The sequence below is a fragment of the Sinohyriopsis cumingii genome, chromosome 7, assembly GCF_028554795.1.
Source record: "Sinohyriopsis cumingii isolate HCF-2022 chromosome 7, ASM2855479v2, whole genome shotgun sequence".
Taxonomy (NCBI): domain Eukaryota; kingdom Metazoa; phylum Mollusca; class Bivalvia; order Unionida; family Unionidae; genus Sinohyriopsis; species Sinohyriopsis cumingii.
The window spans coordinates 110,920,773-110,944,573 of record NC_142967.1 but is presented as its reverse complement, the minus strand read 5'-3'; the positions used below and the strand labels follow the sequence as shown (position 1 = coordinate 110,944,573).

Genomic DNA, 23,801 nt, shown 5'->3' with positions numbered 1-23,801 from the left:
AATGTATTGTTCGCATGTAAAACGTCAATTATACCTGTGATGCGTAGGATCTCAGACCCTGTTTGCTCGTATTTGCCGTTATTCCCTATGATACCATTGCTGGCGGAGCAGATGTATGTTCCTTTATTTGCCAATGACAGCCGTTCTATACGAAGTGTAGTGTGAGTCGCGTTACTTATACCATGTAGCCCAGTCCTGATTACTTCATTCCCCCACATGTGTACCCATGGGTAGAAAGTGTTCTTTTCAGGGACACCACGAGCCTCACAAACGAGTATAGCATTCCTATTCTGCATAGTAGTATCAGGTACGACTACCTTAATGTCAGGGGCATCTGTGAATTAAAGACATATAACTGAATGGTATCATTTATTCGTGGTTGGTGAATAAATACACATTTTTGGTTTCCTTTGCAAATCTTGCAAGACAATCATATCATTTAAATGCTTTGGCAAGTTACTGAACACATATATTGCTCTTCTCAGATAGTTATTTGCTGTTATTAGATTGTGTTTCTCCAAATTCAAACTAAAAGTACAATAATAGTACCTAAATTATAACAATTTACATATTCGCACACCCGTATTAATATTATAGTGTCACACTCGAGTTATTTAATTGAATAGGGCAATTTAAGAATGTAAGGAATGATACACTTCCTTAGACATATCTCCTGTTCAGCATCAAACGTAGATTCAAGTATATTTGATGAAAATGTATTACTCAATCAATGTCTCAAATGGATGAAATCTTTAGACAATTGAACAGTTCTAGTAAAATAAATCCTGAATGGTTTTCTGTAATTCTACATCATTTTCACGGTTGAATTTTTCAATGCAGGATGATATTTTATATTTTGTAAATGTCTATGTGTTCACATATACCTGTGCATATGTTTCGGGCTTGATGCTTTGATCTTTAAAATCACTTAAATATCTAGTGTCAAGCCAGATTCTTCACATTATGTTGTATATACTGTATATATTGTACGTGACAGATAGAAGGCCTCAAGGTAGATTAGTTCTGTAACTAATTGAGTTACCTTCTCTAAATAAAGTCTTGATTATTATTATTATTATTATTATAAGTTACACTAAGTCTCCAAACATATAATTTATTTGTCAGTAAGTAAATGGATCCTTCGCCAAATTAATTAATTAATAGCCATAATATTTCCATTTTGAAACTTCCGTATATTTGTGATTTTTCACTATGTCAGAGCATGTTCTATGTTTAACAGGATCACTGTCTTAATGTCTTAAATCTTTTTCACTTTAAGATGCCGTTTACTTTCTTCCTTTCTTTTTTTTTTTTTTTATATCAACAACCAACATTACTTAACAGAGATTCATTTTATCAATCGACAATATCAAAACTTCTAAATGTATGAATTATTAACCAACGCAAACATAATTAGAATGTTGACACAATTTGTAACATAAACTAGAGCTAGACTGCCCATATTAACACTTCTTTTATCGTTTTATGGTGATTTCAGCACGAAGATACACATTACAGTGAAATTTTATGTTGAAAGGATCTGCATAAAAAAAAAAAGTCAATAATTGCCACATGCAAAATTAAATATATTTTCATCTTTGATATCATGAAAGTTTAGGTACAGAGAAAGAGTCATTATAGAAGTTTTATTTGCATATGTAGAAAATACAAACGATAATATGGTGGCATTAGAGCGAACCACAGCAGGAAAAAAAAATGTCACATTTGTCTCGAGACTAACTTAAACCGAACTTCTACACATTCCGGTAGATAATCTAAAATGAAAAAAACTTTGAAAGTGAAAGCAAATTCAATATGATGCTGCTTGTGATGAAACATTTGTAGACATTAAGGCTTCATTTGATGTAATTTTATTACTTGCCTTATTTCAATGAGAGCAAATACTACAGGAAAGGGTTTAATTGACATTAATTCCTGCAATATATGTTTAAACTTATCGTAGCTTAAACCTGATAAGTTGGAATTTATAATACAAACTCACATTGTACAATTATATAAAGTTGCTTCTGACTTGTTAGTGTACCATACTTCCTAGACGTCGCTGTGGCCTCACATGAATAGGTCCCAGTCTCCTGCTTACTGATGTTACCAAACATCAGAACATTGCCATCTTGTCTATTCTTCCATCGCATGACGTTGGGTGTGGGGTTCCCACTGGCTTCACACATGACAGATAATGACTGGGTCTCATTAACAGCTATAGGACTGGTGACGTTATACCGGATGATCGGATAGTCTGCAAGAAAGAATAATATTCAAGTAGAATTCAGTTTCTATAAAGATAATGAAGCACTTTTATGCCACTAGATTTGCATATAAACCTGACAAGAATGCTTTAAGTTTGATAGAAATGGGCCATAAGTAAATGTTTTTTTTTTTTGTTTTTTTTTATAATACGTTGTTCAACTCTCTGCAAATAATACATGTGCAAAGGAGACAACATGTCGTTGTGTCATTTGTTTCAAACTATGTTTCCGTACGTCTGAAATGCTGTTCCTCTTATATGGCGGAGACAAATTTTAATTCATTTAATGCATTAATATTCCTCTATCCCAACAACAAAAGATAAGGCCAGAGAGTGGTGCTAGTAAGTTTCGTCACAAGACACATTCATTTTTTCTAATATTCGAATGGATAAATTAGCATTCCAGTCATGGGTTCTTGCAGATAGAGGCAGGGGAGGTTGGTGGCACTTGCCCCTGGATTTCGCCGCTAAACATTTTTTGGCCTACATCTGTAAAACGTAACAGCTGATCACTACAATGTTTGCCACCCCCTCCCCCTCCCGCCCCATAAAATAATTCTTCAGCATCTCTAGTAACAAGCTTCTTACAACACATTATTAATTTATTTGAATACTTGTTGGGAATATCTGAAAAAGAAGTAAGACAAAGTATACGAAATCACTTGACGTTATGATCTTGAAAAGAATAAGAGTTGTTCGAAGAAGGTCTTTGTGATGCTGAAGAATGTGCCACTTAAACAAAAATAGAGTTTCAGCAATCCAGGTAGTCGCCAGACAAACTCAAAATGAGTTATCACGAAAATGCAGAAAGAAGTATAACTGAGACAGAATTATTAAGGAACTTTACATTTCACAGCCAGAAAAATTGTTTTTGTGTAATTCAAGGTGTATACAAGCGAAACAAAATTTACAGATTTTCAAAGCGCAATCCTAGGAGTAACATATATCACATTTCACCATAAAATGTTCAAACATCTAGACATTATGTTATTTAATGCATTATAATTGCTAGTAGGCTTTATCTAAAGGTAAGATACGGTCACTCTTAAAGTACCGTTGACATAATTTCATAACTGAATGTTATCATTAATAGCACAATTAGAATTTTATTGATTTTGTAGACAATTTAATGCGTGGGATATATAATTATAACGTTGGTATTGTTTTCTTTGAAGTGGATGGGAAAGATAATATATTTACACTCAATGTCCAGCGTCAAAGGTTCTGACACAATTTGCAGGTCTTTGTCAGTAGTGAATGTGTTTACAAGCTTGCAGGAGACATGCTTTCCATTGTCATTGGGAGTAAGTCCCGCAATCACCAGTTTTCCATATCTGTCTGCATTACCCTTGTCACTGACCCATGTTACATTTGAGATCGGGTTACCATGGTCACTGCTATAACACTGGAGTATCCCTGTGGTATTCTCAATCCACGGGAAACTATTCTGAACATTCCCGTCTATTGTGACATTTGGTGTGCTAGGTTTGTCTAAAAGAGAAATGGAAATGGTAGCAACAGTTATTGTTTAAAGTTAGCTTGCAGGATGAAAAATGCTTTAAAAATGGGTGACGCTGTTTAGACATATTATACGTGTTACTGTAATAGATGTAAAACTAATACAATATTATCATACAATGAAGTGCACACTTATTATTCTGCTTATTTTTATTACATATACCTTATTTCTCTAAGAACAAGCCACTTTGGAAACACGACAAAATGACATTTATCCTGTTTTTTACACACATTTCATATTTATTCAGCTTTTATAGTATAAATCCAGCATTTAATCTCAAGTTATGAACCTAATAAAATTGATCGGGAAATACAAAGTCTATGTTGGACAGGGATGTCATTTGATTTAATTGAAAGTCGGCGTTTGAGCAGGATATTTGTCCTTGATAAAGTTGAAATCCATTTTGGTCCCCCCCCCCCCAAAAAAAAAAAAAAAACAAAAAAAAACATGGTTTAAAACATGTATGATCTCCACCGTGTGTGATATATGCATATGTTGTGAAAAAGCCCCTTACACCAAACTGTCACAGGATGCTTGCTAGAAGACACAGGCAGCTGATTATCTATAAACCCATCACATGATATTCTCTGGTTTTGGTCACTCTTCATCACGGTTAGGTTAATCTGACTGATCGTTGTATACAGCCCGGTAGTATCAGTAGTATTAGTAGTGGTGATGTTGTTAGTCAGCTTTCTTGTACCCAGCATCCAAGTAATCGAAGCAATGGGTCTTGATGGACTGCTGGTACAGGTCAGCAGTTTTGGATACCCTTCATAAAATACAAAGTTAGTGGACACCGATAGAAAGACTGATGTCACCTCAACTGCAATAGAAGAAGGACACAATACCACAAATGTTCGTCATTGAGCAAATAAAGAAAACATCAAATACACACATGCTTTATTAACGACTTTTTTATATAAATTATATGTAGTCATCAAAATATAATATAACGATGTGGTATCCATATCCTTAGATTCTGGGCCCAGAATAAATCTATCCACTTAGAACCATACATGAACAATTCAAAGCATGGAAAACATTAAGATGCCAACGATATAAACATAAATATACTCTGTCTTCATGTATATCTGTCTGTCTCTCTTTTGATAGATAGATAGATAGATAGAATTCATATGTCCATTGCGACAGGTGTTTCTGTATCCACAGCCGAATAAAATAAAATTCATGTACACTCAGACACTTTTCTAATTCGCATTTTGTTCCTCGGCTACTAGGGTAAACAGGTACAGCACAAGTCTTTAACTCAAGAAAAGTGCGACGTTATTTAGTATTTATCCTTCCTTTATTATACATCAAGGTACAAATGCGTCTCTTCAGCTACTATAATATTCTAGGACACATTTAGGTCATATGAACTGACAAATAATACTTAGTTTTGTTGTTTTCCATATTATACAAACATGCATGTAGTACATTTTAATCGTGTAGATCGATATGATGATGCAGGTAATAAAGACATGGAAATTGTTTCGGATGATTCCACACAATTACTGAATGGGTTTTCCTGCAACATATATATTTTTCTCTTCTCCTTTCTGTGAAAATTTAAGCAAGGGACATCCAGTTTATTTACAAATAATAATTCATTGGTTTTTGCTGGCTGCTATGAAAATAACCTTCTAGAATCGAAGTCTTTCAGGCACCACTAACATTTTGCATAAACGCTTTTACAAATATTTACCAATTTGCCAAGAAAATATTAGGTTATAGGCTCTGAAACCCTAGTTTTGAACACACACACACACACACACACATATATATATATATATATATATATATATATATATATATATATATATATATATATATATCGACCTTTAACGTACTGTTCACGTATTAATCAACGTAAACATTTCTGGATATTACAAATATAGGTAGAATTAAATATTCAAGGTCTTCTGCTCCCCACGCATTAGGTAATCTTTGTTTACCACACCATAATATCAGTTGGGACCTATATTATTCCCCTGCCTATCCATAAGTACATTTGACTAAAACCGGTATTCATGCCCTTTCAGGCACTATGGTGACATATAAGTTCTATAAACACATTTATAGCTTTGATGATTTTTACTACCCTGTATATTATTACTATTATTATTATTGCCTTTATTATTATTATTATTATTATTATTATTATTATTATTAATGTTATTGCCTTCGTTGTTGTTTTTGTTATTATTATTATTATTATTATCATTATTATTATACATAAAATGAATGTTTGAAAAAGTGACGCTTTTTGGAATGAAAGTGTGAACAAGAAAGGTCAGATACATGTACAAATCCGTGCAGAATCGGCTTCGGGTCTCACTACACGTAACTGATATAATGTTCGCCATCTGTTAAGTTTTAAAATGGGTATGGGTTTGGAGCAATGGAGGTGCAGGATTGGATGTTTCATTCAGCCAAACAAATCTATGAAATCTACATCAATGACAAAAAAGTAAATCAGTGGTTTATCTCTGGCAGTGAAATGTGTATTATTTTTCCTGTTTTGTCTGTGCATGGAGTGGAGACTAATCCAAGTCCTGGACATAGGGAGCAGCAGGGAGGGCGAACAAGCTCTAATTTGTTCACTTGTATTTTCGCAAATTAAGCCTTCCTAGGGATCGCAAAAATCGTTTACAAAAATACGCGATCGTCGGTGACGCGTTGAGAACGTCGCCCTTCCTGCTGCTCAATTAAAAGTTTTATCTAACCCAATTCGATACCGTGTTCGAGGATCATGTAAATGTATTGTTACAAATCCGTGCGGGTTTATTTTAGCACGACTAAAGAAATTTCTAAATTTATTTATGTCCATATCGCCGCTACACCAGGTCTGATGAATATTTCGTAACGTATGAGTATCAACTCCGTTAAAGACAGTAAGAATATTACAGTTATCCCTGATCACTTTAGGAATCTGTGTATACCGCTGGGTTACATAAATGACATCTGTGTTTTTGTGTCTACCTCTGGAAAATATCTTGGCAGGGTTTGATTGTTTGTCCAGCATAATATCATCGTAAACAAATAAATTGTTAACTGACCCATCACTATCATCGATACTTGGCGCTTCATTGATGTCAGTTATAAATTCAACAACATCATCTCCGCTTAATGATTTTGCGCTTTCATTATAATCTTTTATTACATCATAACAACGCTGATCGTCCACAGATGGTGCTACCAGATATAATTTATCCCATTTCATCCACTTCATTATTAAATTAAGTAACAACTGCGTCTTGCCACTTCCAGATGGACCTATAATAATCATGCGAACATAATTTGTTTGCGCTGCGTGATGCTTAACTGCTTCTCGTTTCCTTGTAGCAGAAAGATCAGTGATTTCCATTAGAAAATATATAAAAAGAATATGGATTTATATTGTGTGAAATGCAGGGCGCGGACACCGACAAGTTATCTAACAACCATTACGACAAAAAATAACAAATCTGCGGTCACGGGCCAGTGTGAGCGATGCGGTACAAAGAAATTTAAATTTATTTCCATTGGCAAGTCAGGTGAAGCACCAAAGCCATTGTCAAAGCCAAAATCAAAGTCAAAGTCAAAATCAAGTAAAAAAAAAAAAAAGCAACACGGAGGTGATATTGCAGCAAAATTAACAAAACTACCCGGGACTCCGTGGGCTAAATACCCAGGAGAAAAACACCCCCAGGATATAGTTATTGCGGCCCTGGAACCCGACTTGATATCAGACTTGATGACCAGGATCAACCAAAATCAGGTGAGTATCCGATAAACGCTATTGATAAGGCGTGTCATGCTCATGATGTAGCTCATAAAAGTAAAAATATACAAGATAGGCATCTCGCAGATGTGAAATTATTTCACTCGCTAAATTCCATCACTGATAAATCTCTCAAGGAAAAATTAGCTAGCTGGTTAATAAAAGCCGCGATGAAAGGTAAATTAGCGCTAGGTGCTGGTAATTAATTATAATGTAGTCGATATATTATTCCCCAAAAGGATATTGGAGGGGTAGTGCAGCAATTAGTAAACTCGCTGAGGCACCAAAAGTTACACGCGTTACTGCTAAAAATTGGTTATCCAAACAGGCAATATGGCAAATTTACCAACCACCGCCTAAACAAATTCACTTTGCACATTTCAATCTTAGTGTGCCAAATGAAGTTCACCAAGCTTATATATTATTTCTGTCACATGATACAATTAAAATCAGAAGACGTCAAAACACACACAAATACGCGTTAACTGTAGTTGATGTTGCAAGTAGATACAAAGATGCGGAACCGTTAGCTACTAAAACAGCATCTGAGGTTGCTTCTGCGTTTGAACGAATTTATCAACGAGGTGGTCTACAATGGCCACATCTATTACAAGTTGACCCTGACAGAGAATTTCAAGGTGCAGTATCATCACTGATGAAACAACATAACGTTACCATCACACGAGGACATACTGAAATTCACCGTTATCAGGCGATTGTTGAACGATTTAATCGAATACTTGCTGAGTGGTTATTTGGATATCAATACGCGAAGGAATTCATTCAAGACAAAAGATCGCGCGAATGTGTTGCAAGATTACCAAGCGTGATAGCTGCATTAAATAATGAAATTACTCGAACAACCAACATGATACCTATTAACGCAATTACCAAAAAATATACCACAACGACGTGATTTTTCAGCACAACCAATACTGGGTGATGTCACTGTGAGATATTTATATGAACCAGGTGAACTTGAAAAGGGTAATATAAGAGCGACTGATCCTATCTGGAGTATCACTATACATAAGATATCTAACATAACTAGATCTACTGGCAGACCAGCAATCTACAGGCTGGATTCGACTGCTCCTCAACGTGGGTTTACGCGTGAACAATTACAAGTAATTCCCGAGGACACACAATTACCGCCCAAATCGCTTAACTAGCACCAAGGGTGCCAGTACCACGACTTCGATTACACTCAAGACAGGTCAGCATCACATTCTCTCGTGTATGACCAAGACGATTATCTTTTCTATCTACGGTAAATTGTCTTGAATGTTTATCCGAATACTGCCACAACATTACACAATTACAGCTTGCACAGTGATTATTCTGCTGTTGCTTCAGTGTCATGATAAATTCAACATTAAGGTCAAATTCTCGGTTATTTTATTTTGTCACTTTGTTTGTAACCAGCTAATTTTTTTCCGATTATATCACTGTTGTTTTCATTATTCATTTCATCAGCCATTGACTCTTCCAAGACAATCCTTCGCAGTTGAGATATTCTTCTGACTCTGGACACAGCCAAGTAAACTAAGTTTGACCACTCGATTCGATCATCAACGATCCAAATAACTGTATCAGAGATGGTTAGTCCCTAAGATGAATGTATCGTCATTGCGTATCCTAGCGTCCACGGGGATTTATCAGCGCGCAGTGCATCTTCAAGAACATTGGCATCAACTGTAACAATATCATTTAATACTAAATTCTGTTTCTCGGTCTGTCCTGGTATATCAACGTCGATATTCTGTAACCGCGTATCAGCTGGTCTATAACACAATGGCACTGGCAGTGTTGGGAATTTCTCTTTGTGTAATTGAAATAACTGCCGTTGAAGTGTGTCTCTGACTATCTTTCTACTTGCCACTATCAATCGTTTGGTCTCCACGTTTTCCAAAAGTCGTTCAAAGAAGTTTCTGAAATCACCTCGCGCATAATTTCACACTGAATTTTATTCGGTTGCAGTCTGATTAATTTCTTAAATTCCTTTAGTTCTGCATCGAAAGATCTATGATCATCAGTCACTACTTCGTAATAATCAACAAAATTCTTCAGCCAATCGTGTGGAGATGGTCCAACAAACGGAGGTGGCTGACCGTGATCGCCGCACATTATCACAGCTGTATTTTTTGTTAATACCAATCGAGAAATGTTTTTAATGTTTCTAACGGTACCGTACATATTTCATCCCAGATAATAACCTTTGGAATATATTTCTCCCCCATTCGATCTGAAGTCCACACACCACCGCTGTATTTGAAAAAGCTGTGATAAGTACTAGAATTGACTCCTCGTTGTTTCATCTCCCTGGCAAGTCTGTATGTTGGTGTTAGCACAATCATATCCGATTTTCCACGAAATAATTCAATCACTCGAGTCGTCTTACCAGACCTTCCCGCCACGTTCAAATAAACGGTTTTGTGTCTGGATACTGGATCGTACACAGATGGTGCATTCGACATTTCTGATAATTCTGATTTACAATATCTATCTTTAACTGCAACATCAGCGGATTCACAACAACAACGTAACATTTCCTTTTTTATTCTCCACGAACTCCATGATTCATCATTGCTTGTGAAACGAGCCAGTAATTCTGAATATTTTTATCGATATCAAATGAATCCGTTGTAACTCTAACTGCAGTGTCAGGAAATCTGTTTATCATCGATAGTAAATTTATAGAAACAAAAGCGAGCATCGAAGATTACTGAGGTGATTCTCCTTCGATGTAACTAACAATTGTGCCCAACTTTGTTCCGTCAGACAAGTAAGCGTCCTCCAGATTACAAAATATATCTCACGCAGCGGCATCATTAATTATAAAATCTAATTCAGCATCATTCATAATCAATCGTGAGTGATATCGTTTATGATCATATGCAACTCCTTGAGTAAATTTACCGATTATTCTTCTACCGAGATCCTTTGCTGTTTTCTCGCTGTTGCTAAGTTTAATCTTAAGAATATTAACAATGACATCCGCGGGTAGGTCCGGATATTCTCGTGCACATTCTTCGAGACCGATACGTTCCGGTGTTGGTAACCAAACCGAAGTCTGTTTTCGGTACGATATAATTGCTTCACTGACAGCCAACGATATCAATATTTTACTGTCAAGCATATATCGTAAGAACACTATTAGTGCCAAACGTTTCTCCGAAAAATGTCTGCCAAACCAAATATAACAAATCGGATGAAGAATCATAGTGAATTCAAACGACGTTACACGAGCAAATCCTGTCAGATCAAAATCAGGTAATGGACCATTAATCGATATTCTTACCATCTCATGACAAGGATGACCAAACCTCGCAAAATATTCAGCACACTTGCCCATCCCAAGAAAACTTCCAGGATAACACGCGGTCATGTCCACGGAAATCATCTCACCGATATTATACTTGGTGTTCCACAAACCGCCGTGTCCGTAATCGATACAACTATCCTTGACATCTTCAAGGAACTCAGCGTGTGTTGGTCTCTATGAATTTCTTTCTCGAGCCGCATGGGCAGCAATTGACGTGACTGTAAAACAATTAGTTACTAATTGCTCAGTATTTTCTGAGTATCTCTGTGCGAGTTTTCTCATTTCTTCGTGAAGAGATTGTTTACGATATAATTCTCCGTTAGGTCTTGCAAACTGATCATACTCGCCTTCTTCGGAGCTTTAAAAAACCACACTGACACAGGGTCGTTTTTGCTTATTCGGCTGATAGCATCAAATATTCCACTTGACGAGTAATATCTCACAACACGATTTCGTGGAAATATTGTTACCGCGGAGGTCCAAGCGTGAGAGTTATGGTCAATAATTTCAATAGGCGCTCCATTTTTCTTATTTACTGACTCATATAAAACCTCCCCCGTTAACGTTTTTACTATCATTGGAAATTTTAATTTACTTGATAACTCAGCGACATCGTTTATTGATGCTCCTGTGTCCTTAACCAATTCAGCCCATTTGTTTATTTTTTCACGTCGCAGATCAGTTAAACCGTTTCCACGCTTCACATTTTTAAAATGTTCTATTACTCGCTCGGCTACACAATTCAGCTTTGAAAATCTCATCGGGGTAAGATCATTAATGTTGTTTTTTTTTATCGGATAGATTCCATAAATGACCGCTGTTACAGGATACGCTCGAGCGTAATATGGTCTGTCGATCCCAGTCAGCATTCCTGGTTTGGAATCTTTACTCAACAGAGCGGCTTTTCCATTAGCAAGGACAGGATCCCGTTTGTCACGGATAATCCACGTACCGGAATCTGCCTGCACAATAAACTTTATTCTGAAATGATATTTCTGATTGAGGTAATAGATGATTGTTTTCGATCGTGTATCGTTCATTGTAGCGTCCTTGACTTCGTCGACATTGACTTCGTCAATGTTGGGTACAATTTTGAATGTGTACCACACGTGAGATGCCCCATCATTACGAAATTCGTCTTTGGCATCTCTGATAATATCAAACAGATCAGTCAGGGTTTGCCTTCGCGAATCAGGGGTTAGTCTGTCGAGATCAAATCTAGAAGTTTTCCGGGGCTTGATTGCAGATAATCTCTCAAACTCCTCCATATTATATTTAAGACAAATACTTAAATAAGAAATATATATATATATATATATATATATATATATATATATATATATATATATATATATATATATATATATATATATATATATATATATATATATATATCATGAATCAATGCAAGTGGCTCAAAGTAGGATCTGTAACTGCCTGTAACAAATCCTGCAGAAAAGAATTTTGCGGGGAACATTCCGAAAACATCCGAGGGGGGGGGGGTTCAGGACCAGTACCGTGTCTGCAATGTGGTATTGGAGTCAGGGGTAAAACACAGTTATGCGCGGGTTGCGGTGAAAAAAGATACCGTGAACTTAAGCGATATTATAACAAAAAAATAAATAAAAATGATACGTTGAAATGTGAGCAAGATTATATAACTAGGTTTCAGACAAATTATAAATTAGACCAAATGACATTGTTATATGAAATGACCCAGGAATGTGTCCCACACCCTATCATCAAGAATTAAGAAGCGTCACGTAATGGTGAAATTAGAAATTGCAGGTTGAAAAAACCAGTTGCTTTTGCTACTAATGCTGGCTATCTAATGTTTACCGCTGGGAAGAAAAGTTATCACTGTTATTGTTTCGTATTTGAGGTATTTAATGGAGTGATCGAAGACGGTTTTGTGATCGATTATATAGATAAAAATAAATTTAACAATAATTTATTTAACCTACAAGCCATCTCACAGAGCGAAAATTCTGCACCAGAAGGTACTAGTAAATTTGTAAAAATTCCCAGAATTGTAAGATCTTTCAACATAAACACAGGTGAAGAAAAAGTATTTATGTCAATGCACGAGGCTGGCAAGTATTTTGGTATTCAGTCGAATTCGGTCAAACGTGTTGCAGATGAGATAAGCAAATCAACGTTTTCATATAAATTTAATAGCTGGATTTCATTTCGTTATGTAGATGCAGATAACGGAGATAACTCTGCAGCGGCTGTGTAAAAGTCAATGACGAGTCAAGGTCATTACCTGTAAATATATTTTCCAGCGAGCAGAACTATATATATATATATATATATATATATATATATATATATATATATATATATATATATATATTTTACACAGCCCATTGTATACGCACTAGCAGCAGTCTATTTTCACCTTGCGTTTGATTTTCAGTACAGGTAAATGATCAAGGAGATTGCACAACACATATCATTACCTGTAAAGGTGCATTATCCAGCGGCGGGCAGAACTGTATACAGTTTTTCACAGCCAATTGTAACCGTCTTATTGTACATACACACTAGCAGCAGTCTATTTTCGCATCAACACTTCCGCATTTGATAAAATTAACAATTGTCAGTACAGGTAAATGTTATTTTCACAAAATCTAATTCAGAACTTAAAATCTAGTTCAGAACTTAAAATCTAGTTCAGAAGAGAATTCAGCTGCAGCTCTGTCAATATTTACCTATATGATTTTTTAAAATCTTATATTCTCAGATGAGACCGTGGTGTAGTGGTTAGCTCAGCCGACTTTCGTCCCTGACTTATCGCTGCCTTCAGATCGAATCTCGTCACGGACATATGTCGACGGTGCCGATATTATGGCTTTTTATAATTGGGAGGCCCCAGGAAAGGCCCTTCATGTGCAGATCCTCCTCCACGTTAAATTGTGGGGGGTGACGTTTTATTACCCCTGGGAATTAATCGGGGGGGGGGGGTATGTACATGAAAACACAGACAGCCTTCTGAATACTCTAATATTTCGCCTCGCTTTCGCTTAGAGAATTTGCTGGAGGTATGTTTGTGAATAAGCCCCCCAAAAATAAACAGTTGCCTTGGATAGAGAAAGCTCTACGTCACATGGGTCCCACAAAAACAAAACATTCAGAAAGAATGCGGCCACGATCACGAAGGATGCCGAGAATCGACAAGAAACGATATGTAAGACAAAAGTCTCCAACAGACAAAAAGTCTGAAAGGTCCTTCGTGGAGACACACAGCCAGTGCAAGACCCATGATTGATAACCGCTCATCAAGACAACTGTTTATTTTTCTTTTAAATATATAATTATATAAATATGAACAACGAAAATATCAATGAAGTAATTGTTGCTATTAAAAAATTAGAAGAAAATAAAAGTAATATATCTGATGAATTAAATCCTGAAAAAATTATGTCTCATTTTGAAGCACTATATGAGGCTAAATTGGAAGGTCGGTATACTTTACCCTCTCAGTATAAATTTATAAAGAGAATGCAGGCAGAGCTGTATAAATCACTAGCTACAATACAAGAACAGCAACTAGATGAATTTGTCCCCCTCTCCCTTGCAATCGAAAAAATTAGATCATCGTTATCCAAAGAATACGAAGCCAGGAAGGTAATTAGTACGCGTGCAAGACAGCTGAGAAAAATTATATCAAATCGTGAGTTAGATCCCTTGATTACTGGGAAATGAAGTCAGGTACGTGGAAATGAAATCGGAAGTAGAAAACCTTGGTCTCAAACTGAGAAAAAAATACTTTTTACCCACATTTTTATTAACCCACATCAATCTGACCTGCATCAATCAATCTGATACAGATTTTTTCAATCTGACCTGCATCAATCAATCTGATACGTTATTTTCACTTGTATCATCTACATCTGGATCTGCAGGGTTAAATAATATTTCCTTAAGTTGACTAAGTGTAATGCAGGAGTGTGCATAATTTAAAATCTGGTCTCTATCACATGTGATCACACAGATACGTTTTTGCCGCAGTTCATCTAACTGTCCCTGTATTAATAAAAAGTCTTCATTACCGAATACATCAATAACTAAATCAACTGTGCTGACCGGGGACTGCATAAACACCTCTTTGATGTAGTTTTCAAGTGCTTGCTTGTCGTGAATAAAAACCTTCATATGGTGGTACATTATATAATACTCGTTTGATTAATTGGAAATCAGGGTCTGTCAGGAATAAAATTCTTCACAGGTATATTTTATTTTACTGAATTTGTGCGGAATTAGCAAATCGGACGATTTTTATGATTCTGTCAGGCATATTACCCTACGGAATTAGCAAATCGGACAATTTTCATGAGTCTGATAGGCATATTACCCTTCCGAATTAGCAAATCGGACGATTTTCATGATTTTGTCAGGCATATTACCCTTCAGAATTAGCAAATCGGACGATGTGCACAAAATATATATAAATAAAATATTTACTGTTGCTCGTGCACAAAAAATAAAATTATTAAACTTGCTTGTGAATTTCGGACGATTTTCATGACTCTGTCAGGCATATTACCCTTCCGAATTAGCAAATCGGACGATTTTCATGATCGTGATAGGTATATTACCCTTCAGCGTAGGAAAATCGGATGATTTTCATGATTCTGTCAGGCATATTACCCTGCAGAATTGAGAAATTTGACAGTTTGTCAGTAAAAAATAAATTTCTTATAATTCTGAGCAATAGTAAAACACCCTGACTGTCAGGATTTTTTTTTTGGAGTGAGATCTTGAAGATTGGAAATCCTTAGGATAAAAGTCTTAAGACTTTACAAGTAGATTAATATGTAGAGTTTCATTTCTTAAATCCAGAAGGTGGTTAGATTGGTCTGTTAGTTTGAAATGTATTCTTGATAACAGTGTATTATAACACTGCAAATAAAACTGATTGATCGGCTCTTGCACAATGAAATACCCAGGTGGGTCTTTCGGGGTGAATGAATAAAGAATAAATCCTTGCTGGGCTTGATTTGATACTGTAGTGTCCGTGCTGTATCTGCCATCGATTACATCACACACAAGAATGACCGCGACCATGTTGGTTATATTTACGATTTCCGGGGATACATGTTTGCCTGTCCCTTCGGGGTCATTGTTGTGCCGGAGAATAGTTGCTGGTGGTAGTGTTTTTCTCCACGCAGCGAGTATATCAGGAAAAATCTCATCAATGAGATCATTAACAGATTTCTTTAGTTGTTCTGGGTTATACCCGGGAAGTTTAAAATTCGGTAAATCGGCCTTTGTTATTTTGAAATGATCGAGAAAGAGTTTTTCTTGTAATACTGCTACTGCCACAAGTCCTCGACGAATGGATTCAATATCAAATTGTATTTGATTTAATATTTCTATTTGTTTAATGATTTCGTCTGCCGACGACATGTCAAGAAGATACTCGGTTAGTAATTGACGTAATTTTTTTTGTTGCGTTTCATGCTCGCGACTAATATCTTCAAAAGTAATTCTGATATCCTGCTCGTAATACCGCCGCGGCGGTGATCCATAACTCCAGAACCAACTTTCAGGACCCCTCGCTGGAATATAAAGTCCGCTATCATTCGGTTTAATATTTATGACTCCTACAAGGACATCTCCATATTTTGGAATATAATCATGATAGAATGGTGTGTTAGTGGTAAAGTCAGACTTTTTCGGTTATGGTGGTATCGGTGGTGCTTTGGGTGGGATTTCAGGCCATCCTAATACTGTTCTGATCGAACTCTGATATATATCCACAGCGTAGTCTGGGGTGCTTATTTCGATCGTTGAAGATAGGGTTGGTTCATGAACAGTTATTGCTATCTTGGATTCTTTTCCTGTGATATTTTTTATTCGCCATTGTAATTCCTGATTGATTTCTTCGATTTGATAAGACCCGGTTGGTATTCCAATGACGTTCCAGTCGGGAGTACCATCGGGTTTATTTTTATGTGCAAACACGAACGAATTATTCGCTGGTAATCCACCGAACGATTTTGATCTGATATTGGGCCAACTGTGATATACTCGTAATTGTGTTAGTGCGATTTCTTTCACGGGAATTGCAGTTGGAAAATTAATACTAAATTCAGGGTTAGTCGAACTTACCGTTATCATTGAAATTCTCTTGGGTCTTGTATTTTCGACTATGTCGAGCAGAGCTCGATGAAGTAATTCTGTCATTATCTATCTTGGTTGTTTTTAAATCGCGGGTGCAGTCTTCGTATATTTTAACCATTAACGCGAATTCGGAATCTGATATTGTTGTATCATCGATGCTTGATGATATTAACGACGATAATTTTGAGTATGCGGCTGTGGCTGTGTTTAGTTGTATGACGTAATCGTGCAATTTTGTGCTCGTGCATGAGGATATTTTATTTGCGATTATGTTAAAAAAAACCTGCGATGGCAGTTGATGAAGAGACGATTGTTACTACGATTGTTACTGGTGTTAGCGCTGATAATACTACTCCGGTGGACGCAACTAACGCGGATGCCGAGTACACTAACGCATCCAGGATGACCGCTCGTCGTTTATATTTTTTTACCTTTAGGTTGTATTTGTCGATGAGGGTTTTTAACTCTGATTGCCATTTGCGCACTTGATCGTATCTATATTGTTGCGCATCTAATGTTGTCGTTGATGCTGTGAAGGACGTCATTTATTATCTTACGCAGTAACCAATTCAGGTGTTTCAGCTACGAATTCCAAACACCACCAGTAAAGTGCTGACTTTAATGTATTGTCGGCTGCTTCCAGTATAAATTCCTCTTCGGTTCCGCTATTTATTATTACAGTCACAACCCCGGAAAACCTGTCGATAGAATGTCGTCGCCAGGGATAATTTGTGAAAATCTCAAATTTAGCTTCACTGAACACAGACAGTCTATACACACCAGTAACTGTTGCGGTGTATTTGATAGTTTTTTTTTTGTTTAGACCATGTTGCTTTTTCGGATGATATCGTGTATACTATGTTGGTAAAATGCCCGGGGGTAACTCCAGGTGGGATTTTAATCAACTTGGTTTTGTTAACGATATCAGGAATCCCACTTACGATATCCTGCTGTGTTTGTTTGATCGTGTCAATGCTGGTTTTGATATCAGTAAGTTTTATGTCAACGGTGAGCGGATCACCAAAGAATTCTTCTGCTGTTCTTTGATGGTTTCTAAAATTTCTACGTAGATTTGAAAACGCGCTTTCGTGAACGTCGTGTTCAGCCCGCAACATGGATAATTTATTATCTACGGTGCCATAGTTAACGTCAACATACTTTTTCGTTGCAGCATCTTCGTCGGATGTTGGATCTCTTAACACTTATCTTGTTTCCGTTCTTGCTGAGTTCACCTGTCATTGTGTCACCGGTATTTTTTAAGCGATTATTCACACTTGCTGCGATTTGATCTCTGATGTCTGTAAACGATATACTTGAATCTCTGATTTTTCCGCTGTCAGTGAACATAGGAATGTTGTACTGGGTAGCTCCGAGAACCCTGAGAACTATGTAATTTAATTTGATATTACTGGTTTTTAGTTTTCCGTATCGGTCCTGAAATATAACAACTTCATCTGGGTCTATCCCCAATAACGATAAAAGATTATAGATTTCATCTTTGGTCGCATATTTTGATAAATCTACATCACCGCGTTTTTTTACCGTTGTTTCGATGAGAGATCTTCCGTAAATATCTACCATTATTCTCTTAAGGATTGTTTAAATCGACCCGCCGTATACTCGTGCACGACTTTATGAGGAGGTTTGGTTGATTTTGATATCTCGTCGAGAATATTTAATACCTCACGACCACATATTGACGGATCGGTTAGTGTTTGTGTTGGTAGCGTTGAATACCAGATTTGGGTTGGAATACTTTGCACATATTTAAGGAATTCAACTGGCGGTGCTAACCCATACGAATCGAAATAGATAATTCCACGTGGATCGATCGCGTAAGCAACCCAGTGAGTTCCTGGACTATCACTGTTATCGAGATTAATAATTCCAGTTTCTGAATTATTTGGTTGTTGTGGTAATTGATCTCGCATGAAAACACCTTTGAAATTTTTTATATTTAATTGTTTAGCAGCATCGAGCAAATCAAAATTTGACATTCGTAGAAAACCAGCGGTTTTCAGAACCGTTTTGGGTACCATGAAGGCGGATTTCCTGGAAGTCTGAGATCAAGCCCTTTTTTTGTATCCTTTTCCAGTTTCTTTCTTTAATGCCATCACAGCAGCTGTTCCAACAGCCCCCAACGCTTCTGCTTTTGCGAATGCGGGGGCAGCAGCAGCTATCAGCGCTGGCATTGCTGCGGAAAGAGGAAATATACCACCGGTTTTAACCATATCCTTGATAGCTTTGGGAGCGAAATCAAGTTGAACTCCGATTTCTGCTTGCTTCCCTTTATTGAAATGCTTTAGTTGGGTTTTAGTCAGCGATAACTTGTTTGGACCACCATTAACAATTTGATCGTTTTTAGTGTTATCGTTGCCCTACGTACTTTTGCGTTTTTCGATTGTAATTTCTTTATCTGACCAGAAGTCAAAGTGACATTAACGTGACTATATCACATTTTATAATAAACGCGATTGATCTAATTGTCTACACATTGTTTTAACAATGTTACATGTTTTCTACTGGTGCATCAACGACTCTCATTCGGCCACCAGCGCCTTCAAGTAACATCGCCTTATCACTGAGTATAAGAGCAATTGCTCTGTACTCAGCTATATTCCCTCTATTCACTTGAGCTCTGAAATGCACATCAACGACAGACTGTCTAGTTAAATCAAGATGCTCCAGTGAAAAGTAATAGATTGGATAATGTGCCATAAAATCCAATTGTGATATTTGCAAACCAGTATCGATATTTATATCACGCGCTAGATATTTCATCAAACGATGATATACACGTGCAACATGATAATTAGCAAAATTTAACTATTTTTTCTGATGGTTCTTGATGCCCGTTTATTTTTCAAGAAACGTCAGTAACACCAAGTGGATCAGATATCATGCGACTCTGTGTTTGTGAGTTTATTCGTGCAATATTTTGAAGAGCAATGAAAATATGTCGCGGTGCAGAAACCCCCTGCTGTGATTCTACATGCCATGTAAATACAACATTAACGGTACTCTGAGCACTATCTGTGGTTACTGTAAGCCATGATAACAACCTTTTACCACCTTGATCCATAAAAGAAAGTAGTCGCTGTTCTTCAGCAATTGTCGGAGTCATTACCAGCATCCACAACAAAAATTTTGTTATTAATACTTTACCAGCATCACCAGCAACACCAGCTTCTCGCCATAAGGCATCGTTGTCATCATTTTTTCTAAAAAACACAACAGCTTGTTTTTCTCCATAAATTATCTTTTTGATATCTCTACAAAATCCAAATATGTGCGACTGTGGAATGGCACAAGAAAATTTTCTTCTAACCCTCCCCACCCCAACATTTGTCCACGTGTATGAAATCCAAGATTAAAATGTTCATTAACATTAATAATCATATTTTCCACATCAGCGTTGGCTTGTTGGCATGATTTCTTGGTTGTCTAATATTGTATTGATTATTGTCAGGATGATTAGAAGTGTCCTTGGCAAACATCTTTGATGGACCAGCTGATATTGTGTAATCATCAGAGTATCTTGCTAAACCTATTATTGTTGTAGCCACATCAACATTGTTCTCAATTGACTCAATTTTTTTTCCGTCAATGAGATACGCAGCCCTTTCAAACAAGACCATACTTCCGTTATTGACAAAACCAGTTTTAAAAACCGCTCCATATGCTGTATTATCTGTTTTTATAATTTCACCTTCTACTTCGATAAACGCTTCAGCGGGCAAGAAATATCTACTTGTGTCTTGAACCTGCAATTCAATTCGTCATCGGTGATTTGGACGTTCTATGCCATAAGAATAATACTGAAAATCACGCAATGATTCGTCCTTGGGTACTGGTGCATCCATGTCGAATGCTGGTCGGATTCCCGTTTAAACATTTTATTATAAAAGTTATCGTCTAAAACGAAGACCACTTCCCGCCACCAGACTTGTATTTATTTGTTCAGCCCCTTGATTTATCAACTCTGCTAGTTTTTGATTTGCAGCTTGATTTATTACTTTACTAACATCTGCAGGCATCACTTCGGTGCTTGGTAATTTTACCGGCGGTGGCTGGACCGCTTTTGGCCTGCGTATTAATCGTGCTAGTCTGTCCTTGATTGCCATGATCGCTTTACTAGCAGCGCTACCAACAGCACCAGTAGCTTTATCACGAATAGCGTCAATAGCTTTCACTGATAATATTTTTGCGATAGGTATCGCTTTAGGAGCCATTCCCGCAAATAAACCCTGAACAACATCACCAAATCCATCTCCGTAAGTTATTTTGTATACTGGCAATCGTGCATTTACCACCCTGACCCTAACTGGCCTACGATGAGATTCGTGTTTGATCATTTTATATAATTATTCATATATCTAACACCTAGTCACTGTGATAGTCATCAACGAGCTCATTAATAAGTTCTCGGTAGATACCAGTATCCATGATACCACCTTGAAATAATCGTCTACAAATATCAGCTGATTCATTAATTATTTCTAGTGAGTTATTTCCAGCTCTCTTTCCTCCTATGAGAACTTTTGTCGTTGCACATCATTGATGATATTGTTAGGACAGTCAATCAAACCACTTCCTAAACCAGAATAGTCAATAAAACTACTTCCTAGACCCTCCCCCCGTGAAAACTTTTATATCTTCTAACATCTTGTTTAAATCTTCGGTAATCGGGGTCATCGGTGTCAACACTCAAATTTTTAGAGGCAAAATATAATGCAGTATGCCAGCTTTCCTCCGTTACTCTTTCAACGTAGTCAGGTTTCATAAAATTGTGTCTCCACTGATAATGTAGTGCAGCAGTACTGATTAACACACTCCGATCCTTAATACGATCAAGAGTCAAATCGGTAAACATCACTATAGGTTGTCGTGGTAGTGCTATGACGCGAGGTTAGGATTGAGATTGAGATTGAGGTTGGGGTTGGGATTCAGATTGAGATTGGGATTGAGGTTGTTGCGACGATGAAGATCTTACCTGAAGTGATGAATAGGGAGATGGTGGCGGTTGTGCAATTTCTCTCATTTTATTTACCAATTTACCATACACTTTACTTGTGACTTGTGACTTGTCGAAACGCACGCGATATATCCATTTTATAAATTTTTCATCAGTTATGCTGGCATATCCTGGTTTTAAAACTCTATCTTTTTTACTTAATTTTTGTAGTATTAAGAGGGGTAAATCATCCTCAGCTGTTAATTTAATTTGATCAAGCTCATCTTTGTTAAATTTTTCAGCTATTTCAACACTTTCTCTTATTGGTTTTGATTTAGACGCGAGTTGTTCTTTCACGCCAGCGACTTCAGTACGAATTTGTCCAATACCTTCAAGTATTTCTTCACCGGGTTGAGGTTGAGCTGCAGCTATTTTAGTTGGAACATCTAGTAAAATCTTTTTTGTCTTTTTAGTTCTCGCTGCTATTTTTCAGTCTGCTCAGCGGTCTATTTTAATATTGGAAGAATACCTCTTCTTCGCTCCTCCTCATCCTTAATTTCTCCCAATAAAGCTCTTTCAGTGACCGCAGCAGCTTTTTCAGTAGCTGTTGTAACGGGTTTAAACAATTGTTCCGTACCTGTGGCGTATTCAACCTGTGCTTCTTGCCGAGCTTGTAATTTTTGTCTTACATAATCTCTCACATGAAGAACTTTTTTTATTGCTTCTAGTCGCTTTCGACCTAGTCTAGCGGAATATGCTTCTCCGATATTAGCCATTATTTGTTACATAATTTTTTAATTGAGCAGCAGGGAGGGCGACGCTCTCAACGCGTCACCGACGATCGCGTATTTTTTTAAAACGATTTTTGCGATCCCCCAGGAAGGCTTAATTTGCGAAAATACAAGTGAACCAATTAGAGCTTGTTCGCCCTCCCTGCTGCTTAGGGGGAGACCCCAAAAAACTAGTAAAGGAGACAGAACACATCCACAAGGGGCAAAAACGACAAACAGTCCTCTCAGTTATACCAGACCACATCATCTTACCGAGGAACAAGTGGCAAACTCGCAAAACACATTATTTACGTGGATAGGTAACTCTGAACCAAAGCGGACAAGTCCAATTCGGGCTAGTGTTTCTGTACTAACTCCCGGGCTTCAGCAAATAGAATGACGGAAAGGGAAATATATGAATGATGATATCTGTATAGAGTCTGCATAAACAATTGATTCAAGCTTTAGAATTTTAATGATCGAGATAAGAAATGAAGTAAAGAAATTTAAGGAAAGATTTATATCTAATGAATTTTCCCTAGATGAGTTAAAAAACAAAAATGAATTTCTGACTAATTAGAATATGGTCCTATGAAGATTGAGAGCCTGACGGAGAAAGTTATTGAATTGGAAAAACGATTGCAGGCCAATAAACAAAAGCTTTGAGCAGCAAAAGGCGTATTTCCGTCAAGAGAGTCTGGTGTTTTATGGTGTCCGTGAAATCTGCGAAGAGAAGTGGGAGGATACCGAAAAATCGATTAAAGTGTACATGAGGAAAGCACGTGGTTTAGATTCAGAGAGAATATACATTGAAAGAGACCATCGGCTGAAATCAAAAGAAAACCCAAGACCCGTCATTGTTACATTTTCAAATTATAAAGACAGAGAGAAAGTGCTGAGACACTACAATGAAACATGCAAAGAAGCCCTTGAAACAGGCACGAGGACCACGTCTGAGAACAAAAACACAACGGCAGCTAGCAGACCAGTTAACATACGTGTAGCTGAAGATTTTCCATTCAGAGTAAGAAAAGCTTATGCCATTCACTACCGGTCATCGCAAAAAGCCATTGAA

The 23,801-nt window shown here is 36.9% G+C and overlaps 1 protein-coding gene across 1 annotated transcript in view; it reads right to left on the bottom strand.

Moving 5' to 3' along the window:
- Positions 1-23,801, bottom strand: part of LOC149795929 (adhesion molecule nephrin-like) — a 149,316-nt gene that overhangs the window by 101,682 nt on the left and 23,833 nt on the right. The window contains exons 8-11 of the mRNA XM_089963891.1: positions 4,300-4,608; positions 3,467-3,757; positions 2,003-2,257; positions 35-334 (exon numbers count right to left, since the gene is read on the bottom strand). Coding sequence (XP_089820017.1) covers positions 35-334; positions 2,003-2,257; positions 3,467-3,757; positions 4,300-4,608 — 1,155 coding nt within the window. The remainder of the gene's footprint in view (positions 1-34; positions 335-2,002; positions 2,258-3,466; positions 3,758-4,299; positions 4,609-23,801) is intronic.